Source organism: Pelodiscus sinensis, chromosome 6, assembly GCF_049634645.1.
Source record: "Pelodiscus sinensis isolate JC-2024 chromosome 6, ASM4963464v1, whole genome shotgun sequence".
NCBI lineage: Eukaryota > Metazoa > Chordata > Testudines > Trionychidae > Pelodiscus > Pelodiscus sinensis.
In genome coordinates, this window is record NC_134716.1 from 58,843,473 (window position 1) to 58,864,958 (window position 21,486).

At 42.0% G+C, this 21,486-nt stretch overlaps 1 protein-coding gene across 3 annotated transcripts in view; it reads right to left on the reverse strand.

Moving 5' to 3' along the window:
• COMMD10 (COMM domain containing 10) overlaps positions 1–21,486 on the reverse strand; it is a 251,383-nt gene that overhangs the window by 219,066 nt on the left and 10,831 nt on the right. For all 3 annotated transcript variants that reach the window (XM_075931974.1, XM_075931972.1, XM_075931973.1), the window contains 2 exons: positions 19,917–20,072; positions 3,069–3,179 (listed from right to left, as the gene is read on the reverse strand). In XM_075931974.1, coding sequence (XP_075788089.1) covers positions 3,069–3,179; positions 19,917–20,072 — 267 coding nt within the window. The remainder of the gene's footprint in view (positions 1–3,068; positions 3,180–19,916; positions 20,073–21,486) is intronic.

The window sequence follows — 21,486 nt, forward strand, 5'->3', positions numbered from 1 at the left end:
CTAGCCCACTATGCTCTGCTTCACTGTGGCGGTGGGAAGCAGAGCACACCAGCCTGCTCCTCCAAGCCCTGCATCACTCAGGGAAGTGGAGCATGCTGGGGCTAGGGCGTGCCACTTGCTGCTGCTGTGGTGAAGCACAGTGTGGTGGACTGGGTGACAAGCGGCAGAGCAGTCTGCTGGGTGGCTTTCCCTCCCACTGCCATGGTGAGTGCAGAGGAGCCCAATTCCTACCGCTGCCCCCTACCATGACCCACCCCCAGGTAATCCCCAAGGTCATGTAGCTTGGGGAATGGGGTTTCATAGAAGGTATGTAACAGAGGCAGGAGGGAGGGTAGCAGGGGCAGAAAAAGGTGGGTCATGGCTTTGGGGAGGGGTGGAGTGGAGGTGGGACCTGTGGGATGAGGGATTGCCCCAGGCCCTGCATCCCTCTAGGGATGGCTTAACTCAGCAATTCTCAAACATTCTGGGCTCCGGAGCCCTTTACATGAATAAAAATGTATGCAGAGCCCCAGTGGTCCACTGATTATATGTGTTGTACCTATCGATGTTTCCAGTTTGTCAACCTCGCGGAGCTCTGGGCTCCGTGGAGCACAGTTTGAGAAACACTGGCTTAACTGAATACTGAGTGCAGAAACATTGCACAGTATCTGCCCTTTCAGACTGTAGCCTGCAGGACCTTATGTTGAAAGTATTCCTGTTTTACCACTCCTCCGTCTTTCCCGCCTGTTGTTTTCCTCTATTCATCCCTCTGTAAATAGATATTTCCCTTTCCTATATTCACTGTACATTTCCAGGGTATGTGTGTTCACTCTGGGGAGTTTGGAACATGTACTTGAGACGGAAGGGACTTTCTCTGCTGCATTATTACACATGCCTTTACTTGGTCAGAGCTATCTACAGAGCAGACTCCATCGTGGCCACAAGGGCACTAAAGTTACAAAAGGCAAAAAGAGTGATTGGTGAATTTTAATCTTGGATGGCATATACAGTGTTCTCAGTTGTAAACAGATCTGGTATGAAGTGATTTGGTTTAAGGCCTAGTTTTGAATTAATCTTTTTGTGTAAAGTGCATTATATGCTATGAAAAACAGCTTCATAGGGAGTAATGTGTACACCTCCTTATCATATTGTGTTATTTTATCTTCAGGCAATGAATTTGCTAAGTTTAGGTACTTGGTCTTCCTAAACGCTTTTACTATCAAATCACAAGTGCAGCCAATCACTGTAACACTAATAACTGATAGTCTAACTATATAATCACTTCAGTCACCACTTAATTGCAGCCAATCGTGCAGTTGAACACATTAGCTACAAAGTATTTTAGGTCAAAAAATGAAAAGAATATCCAGTTTCTTCTAAGAATATTCAAAAGGGAAGAATATAATTATGTAGGTCTGAATTTGGCTAGAACATTGCTTTATCACAAGAGTAGGCTGATAAGTGCTGTGAGATCTTTAATGATTACAAACATAGCCTTCCTTATACCTATCAATCAAAAACCGGCATATCTAAAAATCACATATCCAACAACACAGTGCTCCACAAAAATAAAACAGATGCTACCTCAAAAAGACCATCCCCTACTACTGCTTCAGTAATACAAGTACCTGAAGCATGTGCATTTCACTTGGTGATCTTCCATCTCAAAGCGACCAAGCCTGACCCCATGTGATTTGAATACAATAACCATAGCTTAAGGTAGAACTGCTGGATGCATTAGGGTCCATTCTGTCTTTCTGCCATAATGTATGAAATGTTAATACATTCATTTCTTTTTAAAGAAGGGTTACATATTCATCACTGAAAGAAAAAGAAAGCTTCAAGAGAAACTATTAACAGGTAATATTCCTTTATGGCAGCATGTGCATGTTCTTCCAGTGTTTTCTTTTAGTCATTTTGTAGCTCAGTTTACATATGTTGTTCATTATGAGTTGTATACAAAATGCTATCTGCTTTCTATATTAAGGTTTTAAAAATTCACCGACAGGTAATCTGTTTTCCTAAGAACAAAGTACTCCGTTACAGGCATTTTCTTAAGGCACCAAGAAGACCAAGAGCCCAAGTCTCCTTAGTTACTCCAATATAAATTAGGAGTAATTCATCTCAAATTAGTGGAATTACTGTGGTTAAAAGCTGGTCTAAGAGCAGAGCAGATGTCCTGAATCAAAATTTTCTCCATACTTTTCATTTACTTTTTCATGAACACAAATTAAAGTAGTAATCTTAAGTGGAGGTTACTTTCAACTAACAAGGTAAGTTAATCCTATCCTAAAATATGCAAAACCCATAAATCTTACTATTTAAGCATAAACAAAAAAAATTATACCTTTGGAATTGTTTTAATTTACTTTCTACATTATTCCAAACTTGCCTGTATTGAGGCTTACCTGCCACTATGGATATGCCAATGCAATTCGATCCACTACAAAAAATGCAACACAAGTGTAATACAGTGATTTCCATTGATATAGCATGTCAGGTTCAAACTGGAGTAAGAAGCACCAATACAACCCACGGTTCACATTGGTGCAGCATGTTTACATCAGCGGCTATCCCAGTTTAGCTACATGGTGACTAAAAAACATATGCTAGACAGAGCTGTATGATTAAATATTTAAAGACCTTGACTCTCCACTGTCATTAACACCTGTATAATGCTTTTAGAACACATGCATAACTATTTTATATAATCTCAGCCCTATTTTGAAAAGTATAAATGCAAACAGTAAAAGGCAGAGGAAAACCAGGAGCAAAATGTGTAAGAATTACTGATCATAAGGTACATCATATAAAATAATTATACCCATGGCATGCCCAGTCAATAACTTTATAGCAGGAAGAACTGCTTATATGGCATAGAACACCAAAACCTATTTAATGGAAATTATATGCCAATTCTTTATTAATTTTAGTTGCCTGAATTAAATAACCTTTTAAAATAATACGTGAAAACACTGCTGTCTATTTAGTGACAATCAGTAGTGCTAGTTATACTCTTAGAACATTACAATAATAATTTTTTTAAAAAAATAGCATAAGATCACTCTGCCAGGCAGTGGCTTTCCTACCTTTGAATCTTCACTGCTCATTCCAAGTTCTAATACCGCTTGAGGAGATTTCAGTTTTGCTTGGGTGGACTGAGCCATCTGAAGGTTAAGCTGCCATCCAATTGTCTCAAGCTATAAAATACAAGTTCTGGTTAGAATCAGATGTTGCAAAAGCACTAAAGAGATGAGCTTCAACATTTCTCAGTTGTCTGTCTCAGTAAACATGGATAACCAGGCTCTACATAAGCATTAGGCTCTACATTCAGCAAATTCTTCCTCAGCTATAGAATGTAGCTTGTTTCAAATTAATCAGAAGAAACATTTACGTATTGTTTATCCATTTTAAATAGATAAACTTTTAAATATTGTTTATTCTATGGGAATAATGACAAGCCATGAGGGTACAGCTCTGGTATTGTCCCTGTGTTTCTAAAATTACAGAGGGTACTCTCTTACATTGATTTCCACACACTTAAGAAACAACCTATAAATCAAATCTAAAAAAAAATGAAATGAAAAAGACTGATTTTCAAAGGTGCTTACCCCCTAAGGTTCACACTTACATTCTGTTTCGTATTTAAATGTCCTTTCCAAAAATAGACTCCTAACCAAAAATGGTCCGCTTTGGAAACTGACTAAACAAAAATGGCAAATTCTTAATCAGCAGATCTGCTCCCTGTGTAAATTCTATCATGCCTGACAATATTCATGACCAGATGTATTTTGTATTGCTTTCTATTCCTGTTACCACTGCAGAACCAAAACAGCTAAGAGTATGACCTGCAAAGTCTATTACTCCTTCAATTACAGGCAGTCCACGGGTTACGTACAAGATAGGGACTGTAGGTTTGTTCTTAAGTTGAATTTGTATGTAAGTCAGAACTGGTACATATTGTAGGGGAAACTCTAGCCAAACATTTCTCCAGAGCTCAGTTTTATTCTCCCACACCTCACTTCCCTCAGTCCTTTATTCTCAAGCTAAGGTGTCTGCTGAGAAAAGCCGCTCCACGTCTCCCTGGTCTGCTGGGGGGGGGGGGGGGCGCTAGCTTCACGTCTCCCTGGTCCGCTGGGGGGGAAGCAGCTAGTGCGGGGTTGCCTCACCCCGTTTGTAAGTAGGGATCCGATGTAAGTCGGATCCATGTAACCCGGGGACTGCCTGTATAAGAAAATTGCACACAAAAAGAAATAGTATGCACTATATTAAGTTAAGAATCTAAAAAGATTTACAAATGTTGGCCAATTATGCATCCCAATACCCCCTGTCAGGAAGATATTATTAGTATATAAGTAACAACTAAGGGACTTGCAGAAAACAATTTCTCTAGCTATAGAAGAAGAGAAGAAAACTGAAGAGTTGTTACCTGCTGACAAGTTTAATTAGCATAATTATCACTTGCTTCAAATTAGTTTTATACATTTTAAAAATTCTATTTGAAATTTCTTGACATTTTGTTCATAGGAATGCATTTTAAATTGGTTATGTAACTAAACATATAAAATTGCAAGTTAACACAGAAACAAGTAGTCCTGCAGCACCTTAGAGATTAACAAAAATATATAGTATCATTAGCTTGCGTGGGTAAAACCATCTGATGAAATGGCTTTTACCTACAAAAAGCTCATGAAACTATATATTTTTGTTAATCTCTAAATTGCCACAGGACTAGTCATTTTTAAAGTTACAGACAAACATGGCTATCCCTCTGAAACAAGTTAACACAGAGTTACAGTTCTCCCGTAATAGCTTATGCCCGTCCAGATTCAGCAAAACTAACTTATGGAAACAGGGAATACAGAATTAAGGTAAATACCCACACAACCTTAACTCTGCCCCTGGTGCCTCCAATAGTCATTAGGAACGGTCTGCATGCACTCCAGATACATTCACATTAAAGTGTAACTGTACTGAAGGGGGAGGAATATGTTGGAGCTTCTTGAAAGAACTGTGCTTGTTATAGAGTAAATACAATCTACTAAAAGTGAAAAATCAGAGTAGGAGTATGTATGTTACAGGCATTGTGAGACATTGCTTTAAAAGGGCAGTGTTAAGGTTGCACAGGATTTGTGTTAACTCTGTATTGCCTGATTTTCAAAAGTTTGAGTTTTGCAGAACCTGATGTTCTGGAAAGGCATAAGTTAGCACCCAGCAACTTTAACACTGTGTTAACCAAGATTTTCGTCATTTGATTTCCTAGCTTTTTAAGCAGAAAGAGAAATGTTTATTAGTAGGAACTAACAGTCATTTAGACAGTTCTATTTCTCCCCTAGGTTTGCAGCTGCTATACTACTGTGGCTATGTAATAATGAAAAGACAAGATTTTTTGTAGTTTTTTACCTCTAAGTATTTTACATCAGCATCTCCATAGCCCACTCTAAATCGTATGTCCACAGTTTAAGTCTCAGCTGCTTTATAAGCCCTGTGCAGGAGGCTCAGGGCTGCCACACAGGGAGCAGCTACTTCGAAGTAGGAATAAGAGATCCTCCGGAAAAGGGCTTTATTCTGGAGGATCGCGCCAGTCTAGACGCTTTTTTCCGGCCTTTCCCCATGTTTATTTAAATCCCGCAGGGGATATGTAAATCCCCCGCAGATTTCCCTATTCCCAAGTTCAAAATTAGCATGCCCCTTCCAAAGAAGGGGCCAGTGTAGACGTAGCCTGGATGTTTTGCCCTGTACTGAGTCGACCACTAGGGGGATGAGAACACAGAAAATCCATCCCCTTGGCCAGCAAAAAATATTTTTGGTCTGCCTTCTTATTTGTGGGTGATACAGAGGTGGGTGTCTTGTCCATGGGAAGTGCTATTTTTGAGAACATCGCTGGTTGCAGTATACGCAGAAGTCTATGCTGCTTCTTCTGTGCCTCCTGGAGGTCCAGCTCCTGTGCATTAGCCACTCTCAAACAACTCCTGAAATAGTCTTATGTCATCCGTTGGAGTGGTAGGAATTATGGCTTCATCAGGAGATCATAAGGAATTATGTGGGGTAGATCTGTCTTCTCCTTCGGACAGGGAGTTTTCCTCCTCAGACTGATGATGTTCTGTGGAGTTCAGTGCTGTGTCATAGGCCTGGTGTGGTGGAGACTTAGGTAGCCTTCTGACTGATGTAGAAAGAGCAGCGTGTTGACTTCTGTGGGCCGACCATGCGTCCCATGGGGGCCACTGTCCTGGGTATGGTGGTGGTGGATTAGGGATGTTAAATTTAAGTTAATTGGCTAATCAAATAGTTGATGCAATTTGCACTGACTATTCAATTATTCGATAAGGGTGCCTCTTCCTTTGAAGTGTAGCAACAGCCCCAGGGATGTTGCTACACTTCAAAGGTGAACGTGCTACAGGGAGCAGAAGGCCAGCAGGGGACTCAAGCAGTCCCCCACTGGCCCCATGTTCCCTGTGGCGTTTCAAGAAGCGGTGCTGCATGGAGCATGGCGTCAGTCCCCAGCTGCCCCCGGGCTCCATGCTGCGCTGCCACTTTGAAACACCACGGGGAGTCCGGCGTCAGGCTCCATGCGGCAATTCAAAGCATCAGTGCCATATGGAGCCCAGGATCAGTGGGAGAGTCTGGGGCATCGCGTCCAGCCTGGAGCAGTGTTGACACTTTGAAGCACCCTCTTTCCCCTCCCCTCTTGCTGCCTCTTTCTCAGAGGCGGGGTAGGGGGAGAGGGAGAGAAATAAATCGACTAATGTGTCAACTAGTCATTCACATACCTATGGTGGGTACAGCCAGTGGTGACCATACCAACACAATGGTGGCATCATGTGGGTTGAAAGTTCCAAGTGTGACTCCCAGGATGGACACCTCTGTGTGGACAAGGCATTCTGGCAGGAGAAGCGGCTCTGTGGTCCTGTGTCTGCCTCACTGACAGAGATTGATGGAACCAGGGAGCAAGGCGAATGTACAGAGTGGGCTGAATAAGCCAGTGACTGTAGTACCAACTGATATGCTTCGTCAATGCCATGGTGTGTTTGGGAATTTCTTTATGCAGTACCATCTTGTTTGCTGCTGGTGGTGGTACCAATGGTGATACAGATGGTATCGGTGTTGGAGTCATCAGGGTGGCATATCAGCATGGGCCAACCTCGATGCCATCTTCAGTGTCAACTTCTGTGTTTTGGGTTACGCATCAGACAATGGTGCAGGTGGTGTGTGCAATGCCAATGACTTATGTCTGGGCTCAGAGTGCACCCATTTATGTGGCACATTCTGTTTCCTTGCTGCGCTGCCAGGCCTGTTGGCCATGCTCACCCTTGAAGAACTTGGCAGGGACTTAGCCTGGGAGACCCTAGCTTTCATCTTTGTCCTGTCTGAGGAGGAAGAAAGGATGACTTTTGTTTGAACTGTGGACATTTTCCCTTTCCTTAGGCCGTGTTGACAGAGAAGAGTCCTCTTGAGCAGGTTGAAGCAACTTTTCGCAGTAAAAGTCTTCAGTCTGTTGACTTAGTTGTGCCTTACCTTCACGGTCAGGTTGGAGCAATGAGGTTATTTCTGGGCAAGGTATCTTTCTCCTAGGCACATAATACACAAAGAATGCTCATCAGAGACGGACATGGCATCTCTACATGAGTCACACCTCTTGAAGCCTAGTGAGCTAAGCATGTTGAAGAAAAACGTGGGAGAACGAAGTGGTTTTTTATATATATGAAAAAACTGGGGGGAGTGTTCAAAAACTTGGAGAACAGTAAAAACTGAAGAACTATGAACTATTTTTGATAATTTAGAACAAGAAAGGGCGACTGCAAGGGAGCTCCGTCTGCTGCTGAGAATGGTAAAGAAGAAACTGAGTCACCGTGCAGTGTGTGCAACTAATGGACACCAACGGCATGAGGAGACACCAATGTGCTTGCGTGGTGAGGCAGGGCACTGCTAGAAAAAAATCTACAGTCGCCAGCATGGAGACGCACCAGCACCTATGGTGGAGCACTCAAGGGGACATCACTTGAAGAAGAACAAGGGGTTGAGCATGGAGAGAGGACTACCCAGGGGCAGTGGGTATAGTAGGCAGGGGAAGGCATTGCCCTCCCAACCACCATCCTGGCTCCTGTAGGCATACTGGGAGCAGAGCATTGCTGTCCCCAAGTGCCCACCCGCCCCGTGCTCCAGGGCCAGGATGCCCACTGGAGGCCCTCCCCATGCTCTGCAGCCAGAGAAGCTGGGGCTGCACGCTGCCCCACCTCCCCATAGTGCTGCATGGTAGTTTTACTCCCATAGGGGCAGGGTTTGGGCAGAAAGGGCAAGGCTGTGGGTAGCACTGAGGGCTTGCTTCCCCCAGCTCTACCTTCACCTACCGCCCATGAGACTACCCCAACCCTCTCTCAATGCTTCAGCTTGGGGCAGGTAAGAAGCACCTCTTCATGGCTGCTGCAGATCCAGCCCACCCTAAAGGGCTCCTTAGGGGTAGGAAGATTGGGACTGGGGCAGTCCCGAAGGGGGGGGGGGAGGCACACCCCTAGCTATTCCGTCTCACCTGCCTGGTGATTTTGTCTCTCTTCTGTATGGTTTTATGCAGCACCATATGCATTGGGGGTGGAGCTTTAGTGCGCACACACACACACACACACATCTTGCTTTAAGTTACAATAAGAGGAAGCTGCATACCAAATTTGTTGGTACTAGCTCTTTCCAGTTAGTAGGAGCTCTTGGACAGATTGACTTGCTCACAAACTCTCTCAAGTATAAAGTAGATTACTTGCGCTCTCTTAAATTCAATCTTCCCATAGTTAATACATTTGTTTCGTTGTCTTATCTAGACAAGCATACTTGGATTGATGTGTTTTGGAAACCCCATTTGGGAAAACAAGAATTGTTCATATTTTCTATTAATAAATGATACACATTCTGTGAGCTTTTATTGTCCAGGAGGTTGCTGGCCAGTACAAGATGTACATTCAGGGGGAAAGTCTATGCTGGTAATATGCCCTGTAATATAATTCATGAGTAGCTGGCTAAAGCATTCAGATAATATAATGGGGGGGGGGGGTGATAAACATGCTGGAAGCTATGTGTGAGCAGACCAGGAGTGACTGCTCTCATAGCAAAGCCACATAAAAAGCACCCAGATTAGAGAATTGACGATACAGAGCCCAGACTATACCCTGGGTAATGTCACAACTGTTAACCCCAAAGGGTTAAAAAATTAGTGAGAATTCTAGACCATGATACAGGTTTAAAAGTTACGAGATTTAAAAATAGAAATACTGGGGTGAGGCAATGTTGCCTTCTGGTTTCTGAGCTTTAGAATCCACTCTGGTCACATGTTCAAACTTTTCTCCACCACCATGAAAACTAAAAATGTACTTTGAAAAACAAACAACAGCAACATGAAATCTGGGTTCACTTGTTTCCAAGAGCTGTGGATTTAATATTATGAGTCTTGTAATAAAATCACAAAGGTTGACAATAGTGCCCTCCAGACTTTCACAAGCTGAGGTCAAGCTGAAAGTTTACACATTTTTACAACATGAACAAAATGCTGAAGTGCCAGCTAAACCACCCAAACCATGCACTGTTTTTCCTCTATGGACTTTTCACACTTTAGCATTTATTTGCAGAGCAGAAGGTGCCAGCTGCATTTACCCCAAGGAAAGCAGTGGAGATAGTGATGACAATAAATAAGCAATACTTTTAAATTGTAACAAAGGCTGCACATTATAAGAGTGGCTGAAATCCATATTATCAGAATTTCTACAAAAGAAGCTTAGATAATGATGTGATAGCTAATCAACTAAAGCTTTAATAAACATATGATGAATACCCGAGTTGTTATTCTGACTTTGTTGAAAAAATATTCTATGTTTAAAAATTACTAGCTTTTTACTAATATAGTACAAATTGCATTTTCCATTTGTCTAAGATTCTCAGATATGCAGCATTTTTTTATTAGCTTTTCACTAAAAGGTAATACAAATTGCACCTTTCATTTGTGCATGATTCCACAATCTATGTATAATAACTATTAAATGTATTTATCAAAATATCTAATAAATTCAAGATTTTATCTGATATGGTTTAGAATACATATAGGATATCACAATTAAATCACATTTAGCCTATAATACTGTTTTATATTCATAGAGGACCTAGACATAGGAATGGTGTTGAATACCTTGTCATATCCATCATTAAATCTCTGCATAAACAAACGCTACTCCTGTTTACATATAAAAGGATTTGAATGCTGACAGCTTTATTCTGGTGTGACAAAGTAGAAGAATAATTTACATTTCTCTCACATAAATAAATACATTACAGATTCATCCTAATTACAAAATCAGAACAGCATAGCCTTCTGGACAGAATAGTTGTTAGCAGGTCTGACAGGGTGGAGGCAGAAGTAGTGCTAAATTGAGAGTGAGTGTTCTATAATTTTCTGTACATGGAAAAGAAAATTTAAAAAAGACCAGTGTAGGAAGGTAACATTTAGATCACACAAGCACACTATGTACTTAAAGCATACACATACATACATCCCCTACAAAGTCAAAGTGATTACTTACACATGGAAGTGTTTACGGATCTGGTTCATATTAAATCAATATGAATTTTTGAATAAAAGTTAGCTCTCTGATAGGACAAAATGGTACTTAAATTTATCACAGAACTATCTCTAGCATGGAGCATAATTAATGCTGGTTGGTCAAACAAAGTAAGCTAAGTTTGTGCCAAAGGCCAAAACCACAGGCACCTTTTGTAGCCTCCTTTGAAACAGCTAGATGCCATAATACAAATGCAGCTACAGGCAGTCCCCGACTTACACGGATCTGACTAATGTCGGATCCACAGTTACGAACGGGGCTTTTCTCACCCCGGAGGACACGGACTGCGGGACCCGCCGCTGCTGCGGCTTCAGTCCCGGTGCCCCTGGTCTGCTGGAGACGGTCTCCAGCAGACCAGGGGCACCGGGAGCAGCTTACGAACGGGGCTCTCTCACCCCGGAGCTCGCAGGCAGCAATCCGCCACCTTGACCTCCAGGGCGAGAAAGCCCCGTTCGTAAGTGCGGATCCGACATAAGTCGGATCCGCATAAGTCGGGGACTGCCTGTACAGGTATGTGCATAGGGCAATCAGAGGTGTGACTGCAGCATGTGTACATATATCCAAGTCAATGTCTGAATGACTCTGGCAGCACAGACTTTAGTACCAGTTAGTCACCCGAGCAAATACCCAGGGGCCTGGATGAAGTCCATGTTGCCACAGCTTCACTACTACTGGTACCCAAACTGCCAGATTAAAGCTATTTTTGGTGTGCCTACATATATTGCAATCACATACCTTGACTGCCCTCTAGAATCCGGCCATCATTTTCCCCACCCATGCACTAGCTTTAAGCTGCAGCAGTGACTTGAGCACATCCTGGAGGACAAGGGATGCAAGATTCTTCTTTAGGTGACTCTTAGCATCAAGATTAACACAGGCTATGCACTGAATCCAGGATGTGGCTCTTAGTTATTATAGAATAGTTAGTAAGGTTTTGGAACAGGTTGGCCAGGACACATTCTTGGTGGCTAATTAGATCACTATCTTCTTTGTTAGACAGCATCTGTCTGTGCACCTGGTAGCATATTTCTCAGCTCAGGGAGACAGCCACATATTAGCTCTGCTCAAGCTAACACACTAAAAATAGCAGCATAGCAAGGGGAAGCATACATGGCAGTTTGTGTTAACCACACAAATACATACACACACAGTCTACATGGCCATGGTCTCAGATAGCTAGCCCAAGCCTGAACTCAATTGCTATTTTTATCATGCTAGCTCAAATTGTTGTTACTATTACCTATGTGTATGCCAAGGCTAGAGAAAAATGTCTCTGGGTACTTGGCAATGTGGGAGGGAACCCTGGCTCCAGATCCCCCAGAAGGGAGAGGGCCTCAGACAGAAGGAGCTAGACTAGGGGCTGACATCCTCCAGCTAACCCTGAGCATCACCTGGGGCCCCAGCAGTAATTTAAAGGTCCCAAGGCTCCAGCTGCTGCTTGCCACCCATCAGTGGTCCTGGTGTATAGCTATCCAAGCAGGAAAACGTGCTCTCAAGTAAAGTGAAACACACAACTTATGTTTAAGGATCAAAGAAAGTGCTACACATTTTGATCAAAAACTTTAACACCACAAACTTAAAATTAAACTGATTGAAAACGGGTTAACTGAAATATTTTAGAATTTAAATGTAAAAAGAAAATCATCATTAAATGGGCATGTTTCCACAGGGGTTCTGCAGAGTCAGTTCTTGCTTGGCCCTATGCTATTTAATAGTTTTATCAATAACCTGGTAGAAAAACAGTCATCACTGATAACATTTGAGGATGATATTAACAATGAAGAAGTGATAAGCAACAAAGAGGACAAATCACTGATTCACAGCTACCTGAAATGCTTGGTAAGCTGATACAAGTGACAATGTGTATTTCAATTTGGCACTAGTGTACGCACTCTTGGAATACTACATCCACTTCTAGTGCAAACAAAAGTCAAAAAGGGAGTTGATAAATTGGAGCGTATTCAGAGAAGAGCCATGAGAATGATTAAAGGATTGTAAAACATGCCTTACTATGATAGACTCAAGGAGATCAATCTATTTAGCTTAAAGAGAAAATTAAGGAATGATTTGAAAACAGTTGAGGAGTACTTAAATGGAGAGCTAACATTTAACCAGTGGTTCTTCACTCTGGAAGAGAAAAGTTTAGGTTAGGAAGATTGAGTGGGTCAAAACTTACACTAGCCAAATCTAGACTAGAAATAAGATGCAAATGTTTTATAATGAAGGTCATTAATCACTGTAAAAATTTACAAGAGTTGTGGTATATTCTCCATCACTGACAAATTGTAAATCAAAATTTGGTACTTTTCTGAATGACACACTGCAGTCCAAATAAAAATTAATTCTACCAAGTCTTATAGCCTATGTTATGAAATCAGACCAGATGACCACAATGGTTCCTGCTGTCTTTTTAGTCTATTAATCTATGAAAACCTGACATAGGGTGCAAGCATGGCCTCACCAGTGCTAAGGGGGAGACCAGAGCCTGGGGGCCTGATCCAGGCAAGCCGAGGACCACATCCAGCTCCCAGGCCTTAGGTTCCCCACCCCTGATTTAGGGCTTCAATCCTATTCCCTACTTAAAGGGAACCTGTGCAGATGAAAGTGTTGATCTATGAGCATGGCATAGAAGAATCAAGTCATAAGTTAGATATGAAATACCATGTTTTCCCTATGTCATTTCACTAGACAGAAAAAAGAAGATTTAGATACCACATTCATTTATTTTCTAAATTGCTATGATCGATTTATATTTTAGTAGGCTGGTGTGGGAGTATGGCTCCTTGCTGGAAACTTGCAGGCAGAAAACAGGATTTAGAACCAGGAAACAGGAAGTGTGTAGTGCATGCAAAGATATTGTATTCTTTTAACAGGTCTCTGCAAAGTATCTGTTCCTTCTATAGAAAAAAAAAACGAGAACCTGCAGTTTAATATCTTCTTCAGTTTACTGCAGAGGATGATATGTCACATTAACAGTTGTAGGGAATATGTAGCAGCTGCCTATTGCACAAAAGATGGATTTTAAAACATTCTTGTATGTTTTACCAGACTCTCCGTTGAGTACTATAAACACCAATTTTTCTGGTCAGTTTTCCTCTTCATTATTATGCAGTGAAATGACAAATACCTTTGATCTAGACATTAAAAGGATACGCTCAAGAAAAAAAAGAGACATAAGGAATTTATGTGTAGGTTTATAAAGCAACTGAAAGAGAGAGAGAGAGAGAGAGCCCTTCTAAGCCTTAATAGTTGATGATTATACATATGCATGCATACACACAGGCAGATAAAACCACATGAATAAAAATGGTGAAAAAATACAGTGAGAAACTGACCGGGGAAAAGGCTAGTAATGCTTACAGAAAAAGTTTGTGCCAGAAAAAAAAGAGACCAAACAGTAACTATTCATGACATTAAGAGAAAGTTGTTTAAGAGGAACAATAGACAGCATCAGCTGCACATCTATATTTAATGTGTTAGCTCATAGCTCAGTCCAAAATGGTGCAGGGATGCCTACACCACCTGCTCCAGTGTAGACATCTCCTGTTTCTTCCTCCTCCTTCATGTTGCCTGAGTGCCAGCCAGAAGGACACTTATAGTACAAGGGAGCGTGTCCCCTCACATCCCCGCTCTGAGTTCTGTTGCCCAAAGCAATAGCAGACCATTGGAGCCAGGAGAAGCAATTGCAGGAAGAATCTCCAGGAGGAGGAGCAGCCAATTTGTATGTACAAGTTAGGAGGAGATGGGGCATAATCAGTGCAGCCAAAATCTTCATAAGAGATAGCTGCCTAATCTCAGAGAAATCTTTATTGAGCATTTGCAAACAGATTTTCCAGGGCCTTATAACAGCCACATTTGGACAAAAGGCCTTCTCCCTGCTCATGGAGGAACTAAAGCTTCCCAATAAAATAATGATCTTTTTCCTAACATGGACAGAACAACATATTTTCTCCTAAGTTCATGGAAGGAGATGAGCTAATTTTGTTTAAACTTAAAAAAAAAATTAAGGCAGACCTGTAGCATGGAAAATTTCAGTCCAAACCACTTAAGTTTGGCAAAGTTATTCTCAACTGAAAAAATGGTCTATCAGGAAAAGTGTCAAACAACTTCAACTACAGGCATCACTATCTGTATTATAAGAAGAAATTTTACAATTTAAGACCAATAAAGAGTATGTAAATCCTAAGTGTTTTTAATTAAGTGGATTGTTTGGGTAATTGAAGAAATTCCCTATGAAGCACCAGAGCACTGTTAAATCTCATTAAGCTAGCTATACCTAATGCTGAATGTATAAATATTTCATTTTTAAAAGTAATCAATAAACAGACTGTATCAAAAAGATTCATGAGTATGAACAAACCCAAAAACAGAAAAAAACATGTTAATGAAAGTGTACTTAAGCATAGCAACAGCAGTGCCCCATCAAGAGAACCTTATCTAGGAAGATGGGAAAAAACAGAACAAAGAATGAAGGTGGTAGCGACTAAGAGATTTAATTTTCAGAAGCATACAAAGTGCATGGGGGTGTGTAGCAGAGACACAAACTCTCATGTTTTATTGCCCCTGGAGGAGACACTACTATAACTGGACAAACTCTTGACAGAAACTGAACTGGAGCCAATTATTTTGATGTATATGTAAGAAATAATAGCAATCACTACAGGCTGAACCTCTAAAGTCTGGGACACTCTGGTCCGGCAACATCCATGGTCTGACGGGATGGGCTGGTGGTGGTGGTGGTCAGGCGAGGGAAAGCACAGCCCTGGCCAAGGCTGGAGGCAAGAAGCGCAGCCCTATCCAGGGCTGAAGATAGTGGGGCCAGCGACCAGAAGCACACCCTGATTGGGACTGGTGCTATGGAAAATACAGCCTCAGTCGGGCTGTGCAGGAGTGCAGTCCCAGATGGGGTTAGTGGCAGGGAGCACCGCCCTGGCTGGGACTGAAGTCAGCTAGGCACGCAGCCTGGACCAGTGCCGTGGGGGGGGGGGGGGGGGGAGGGACGCAGCTACTGCCCGAGTTAAAGGCAGTGGTGCCAGCCCCCATCCAGGGCTGGCACAGTGGGAAACGCAGCCCTGGACAGGCCTGGTACGGTGTGTGGGACTGGAGGTAGCAGCATGGAGTGCAGCCCCACCCAAAAGCAGAGTCTACAGCCGAGTAGGGAGCCTTGACCACCCCTTGTCTGGCAAACTCCACTGTTTGGGACCACTCAGGTGCCAAGGGTGCCGTACAAGGAAGGTCTAACCTGTAGTGGAACAGAAGCCTTCAAATTAAAAAATAAATTAGAAAATAACCACAAAGGTTTTAAAAATATATATATCAGTGTCAGCATTTCATGTGGTGAATGACTCAAAGTAATTGTGAGAAACTTATTTTTCCTCATTATCATCTTTCAAGACCATGCAATGCCAATCCATTGATGATGAATGACTTGCTCCCACTTGCGAGATATTGCAGAAAACAGTCTGCAGAGGTGACAACCAGTATCAGTATGTGCTGGAAACTGAAGCCAATCTAGAGAAGTGGGTAACTCCAAAATTACTATTAAAAGTATTACAGTTCTGTAAAGTTTACAGCACTTATACCATACATAATACACCATGCCACATTTAAAAATCATTGGTCTTATCAAACCAACTGGTGGTAGTCTCATTACAAACAGAAAACATCCAGAACTATCTAAGCTTGAGGTAACCATCCACATCAATCTACATTTTTTAGACTTCTAGAAAGAAAGTTGCAAGTCTAATGTGCCTGTTTGGTATGGGGCAGCCAGCAGAGTCCAAAAATATATACTTGGTTTCATATATAAACATTCATGAAACAACACAGAAAATAATATTACTAAGGTATCCAAGTCAAAACTCTCAAGTTCGGACATTCCAGAATTAAGGTTGCCTATGGGAAAGAGATCTCTGATAGATGGCTCTTTCATAGAATCATAGAATACTAGGACTGGAAGAGACCTCGATAGGTCATTGAGTCCAGTCCCCTGCCCTCATGGCAGGACCCAGTACAGTCTAGACCATCCCTGATAGACATTTATCTAACCTACTCTTAAATATCTCCATAGATATCTCCACAACCTCCCTGGGCAATTTATTCCAGTGTTTAACCACCCTGACAGTTAGGAACTTTTTCCTAATGTCCAACCTAAACCTCCCTTCATTGCTTCTTGTTCTATCCTCAGAAGCTAAAATGAACAAGTTTTCTCCCTCCTCCTTATGACACCCTTTTAGATACCTGAAAATTGCTATCATGTCCCCCCTCAATCTTCTCTTTTCCAAACTAAACAAACCCAATTATTTCAGCCTTCCTTCATAGGTCATGTTCTCTAGGCCTTTAATCATTCTTGTTGCTCTTCTCTGGACCCTCTCCAATTTCTCCATATCTTGCTTGAAATGCGGTGCCCAGAACTAGACATAATACTCCAACTGAGGCCTAACCAGCGCAAAATACACTAGGTGGCTTCCAGCACAAAGCGCAAGAAATGTTTTAAGTGCAAATGGCTTTTTTTCCAGTGCTCACCAAATTCAATAGATTGTTCTGCCTATTGATGCTTAGAACATTCCCTGAAACTTTAGGAATTGAGTGGAAGCAATGTTTAAAAGGAGGACACTCAGAAACCTGACAATAAAATGAGTGCAGTGTCTTGCTTTGCTAGGTCAAAAAGGACATTAAAAAGTGACTTGCAAAGATATGGTGTAAATTCCAGAATTGTTGTAATAGTATGAGCTGAAACATCCCCCAAAACAAAAGCAAAATAAAAGCATGGCCACCAAGACAGCGCAAATCAGGCAACCAATCAGGCCAGTCATTTGAAGAAGTGGGCTGTGCCCACGAAAGGTCATGATTCCATCTTCATGTTTTGTTAGTCTTTAAGGTGCTACCAGACCATTTGTTGTTTTTTTAAATAAAAATAGTCAGAGGAGCTCAGCACACTATTGAGTACCACTCAATGGGAATTGGTGTTGCTCAACAACACTTAACATCTAATCCTTTATTCAGGATTTGGGCATCCAAGTTTGAAATTTATGCCATAAGCTTTTGTATGATAAAGTGCTGAATGCCTCTCTGAGCTTTTCTATGTTGACACACAGTTTGACCTACATGGATGTGAATAGTAGCATGCATTGGTACTGTGTTATAATTCCCCCATGTAGAAACTGCAGGCACTAACTAAAACATTCCTAAGTCTCCGAGGAGTAGCAGTGTTAGTCTACATCTGAAAAAACAACAAGGAGCCCTGTAGTATCTGAGAGCAGGGGTGGGCAAGATACAACCCCTGGGCTGGATCCAGCCTGCCAAGCCTTTTAATCCAGACTGCAGCCCACCCCTGAATCAGGGAGCAGTGCCACTAAAAGCAGCTGGCTGCTCCCTGTTGCTCTCTGTGCTGTGGGGAGGGATGGAGGCTCTACTCACTGCCCCTGCCTCCAGCAAAATCTCTCAGCTCCTATTGGCCAAAAGCCGGTCACTAGGGCTATGTCTAGACTGCAGGCTTCTTTCGAAAGATGCTCTTTCGAAAGCATCTTTCGAAAGAGCATCTTTCGAAAGATCGCGTCTAGACTGCACGCGGATCTTTCGAAAGAAAAATCCGCTTTTTCGAAAGAGAGAACCCAGCGAGTCTGGATGCTCTCTTTCGAAGACGGCCTCTTTACATTGAAGAACGCCTTCCTTCGAAAGAGGAACTTTCAAAGGAAGGCGTTCTTCCTCGTGAAACGAGGTTTACCGCCATCGAAAGAAAAGCCGCGTTCTTTCGAAATAATTTCGAAAGAACGCGGCTTGAGTCTGGACGCAGGGGAAGTTTTTTCGGGAAAAGGCTACTTTTCCCGAAAAAACCCCTGAGTCTGGACACGGCCTAGGAGTTGAAAGATTGTATGGGGACAGGAACAGTGCATGAAGCCTCTCCCTGCAGTACAGAGAACAGTGAGTGTGGTCTGGGACTGCTTGCAAGCAGGGAAACCTGCCTGAGTGTGCTGCTCTCCAGGACTTATTTAGATAAGTGTCTAGCACCCATTCCCTCCCACAGCCCAACTCCCTCCTACATCCTTCCCCCAGAACAGAATCCTCTCCTGTACCCATACCCCCCCTCAGACTCTGCACCTCAATGCCCTGCCCCAGGTCACCACTCAAACCCTCTAGACCCTTCTCATCTATAAACAAATACATTCATTTCCTGGCAGCATGTTAAAGTATTCTTTATGTATTAGTTTTACATACAATATATTTTTTACTTCTATACTAATAAAAACACAATAAAATTATCAAATAATCACCTCTCAGAAGATTAGCCATTTTAGTTTATCTGCAAAAACAACGAGGAATCCTGTGGCACCTTAAAGACTAACTGATGTTGTTTTTACAAATAACCAACTGTTATCCTTAGGCCATATCTACACTACAGGGGAAGGTCGAATTATGATATGCACTCTAGCTACGCTAATTAGGTAGCTGGAGTTGATGTACCTTAATTCGAGTTTCCGCACCTTCCCCATAGCGGGAGGTTGACGGGAGCAAACACTCCCTTCAGCTTCCCTTACTCCTCACAAGGAGCAGTAGTAATAGTACTGATGGGGATGCCCTCTGAGTTCGATTTAGTGGGTTTTAAGTAGACCCGCTATATCGACCTCCAGAAGATTGACCGCGGTAGCATCGCTCTTCCGCGTAGCGAAGACAAGCCCTAAGACAGACAAAATACATAAGCAGATTAGTTTTTTCCAATGTTGTCCAACCATTTTACAGTACTAATAATGGCATCTTGAAAAAAAGGGCTAGTCCAACATATATTTTCTACCAGGGAAAATGCTTACAATAATACAAACTTCTTTTAAAGTCATTGGGAATATGAATTATATCTTATCAAAAGCATTTGTGGGTTCAGGCCCTACCAGAGTTAATGGAATAACAATAAGTAATACACTGGTCACTAAAAATAGGAGGGAAGAAACATATATTTAAAGCTACTGTCCTAAGTATATTCTACTTAAATTACACAATATAGAAGGATCCATATACTGTGTATTTTATCTACTGTCACATTATTCTTTCGTTGCTTCATATGCATTGCTGCAGGTCATACTCGAGCAGATTCTTAGCTGCAGTACTGCATTATCTTCAATGGATTTATACTGATTTACACACTGTATAACTTAAGTGAAGAACAGAATTTAAAGTGCCCAAACCTATGACATACATTATATATAAAATTTCCTTACTGATATTTTAATTTATTGGCTGGTCAACAGAATTTGTTCTTACAGAACAAAAAAGGAATATTGTAATACTTGTGTCCTAATAACTTTTGTTTTAACTACTAGTTCCAATTAAACTAAAATCAACTGATACCTTTTGAGGGGCCAAAATCCTTTGCCTGAACTTTTCAATTGTATCTTGACCTGCAGCAGTCCAGGCACTGACAAATGCTTCTGCTTTGTCTTGATCAAGGTGAATGCTCTCCAGCTGCTGTTGCAAAATACCTGGTTTCAGATTATGATAGACTGCCTGTATAACAGAAAAAAAAGAGTGTAAAATACACTGATACAAGCAATTTCAGTACTTGATTAAGAAAACCTCTTTAGCATGTGCTTAAACTTATGCTTAAGTACTTTTCTAAAATAGGGATATTCTTCTCTATAGAGGTCTAAATGCTTCGTTTTTTCACTCTAAAATAAAGTACTCTATTAATGAAAAACAAAAGCATGCATTACATGATTACTATGAACCTGTGAGCCCCTTAATGCCAGCTGACAAACAGGGCCATTCCCAGGCAGCCGTGTGTGCTCGTATAGTGGAGGACAGCCATGACCATCTGTGCTAGTTCCTCTCTGGCCTCACCACAAGGCTGTGCTCACCTGTCCGCTGCAGCGGCTTCTGCCTGCCCCCTCCCCCCACCTCTTCTATGTGCTCCTCTCAAACAGCAGCAGCTAGCTGATTAAGGTTCCCTGCTATCAGACTGGAGGCAGAGAGGAATCCAGCCTCTGCAGCTCCAGGGAAGTCCCTGAGTCCTGGTAGAAGCTGTAGGGGAGGGAGTAGGAAGAAGCCCTAATCCCCAGACCCCTGGCAGAAGCTGCATTCGGGGGAGAGGAGGAGGGGAAGCCCCAGGTTCCCAGCAGAAGCCACTTGGGGGAGGAAGCACCTGAACCCGAGCAGAAGCTGTGTAGTGGAGGAGGGAGAGTTCAGTTGAATAAGGCCCCACAATTTGTAAGAATGGCCCTGCTGACAAAGGACCCACTATACTGTACCTTACATCATGCCTGGTACATCCATTATACCCAACATACTCTTGTCATCCTATTATCTAAAAGGTGTCACATAAGGAATCTTATGTAAACTACTGACAAGCAGATATAAAAAATTGTTGTATGGTATAAATACGTGTTGTGTACAAAGCTGCGTATTTGCTGGAAATATGGTCTTAAAATGTATTTCGGGGAGAGTGCATAAGTCCAGCTTATCCTAAACAAAGGCATGTGCATTTACCTGTCTGACTGGCTTGATTCCAGGCAGAGGACAACAGAAATACATTTACATTGAAGGTGAACAAAGCCATCAAGCTATCAAACAGGAGAAGACACTGTAATAATCACACTAAGGAGACAGAATCTGCACCCCATGAAGCCTTCCTGGGGCTTGATGCAGAGAAAATTGACATTGGGAAATATAAGGAGAGCAAAAAAGCCACTGGAGTTAACTATCACTAGGGGACATAAGGTACAGCACCCTCTGACTCTGTGAAAATTAGATCACCTAATCCAGAGTCTAGGGATTTTGGTAACTTGATGAAAATAAGAAAACTGCTTAGTCAAAGATTGTAACTTGCTAAAATTAAGTTTTAGACACTAAAAAACATGTTATATTTTGGTTTGCTTATAATCAAACCTGTCTTTCCCTCTTGCTTAGCACCACTTAAGTCTCT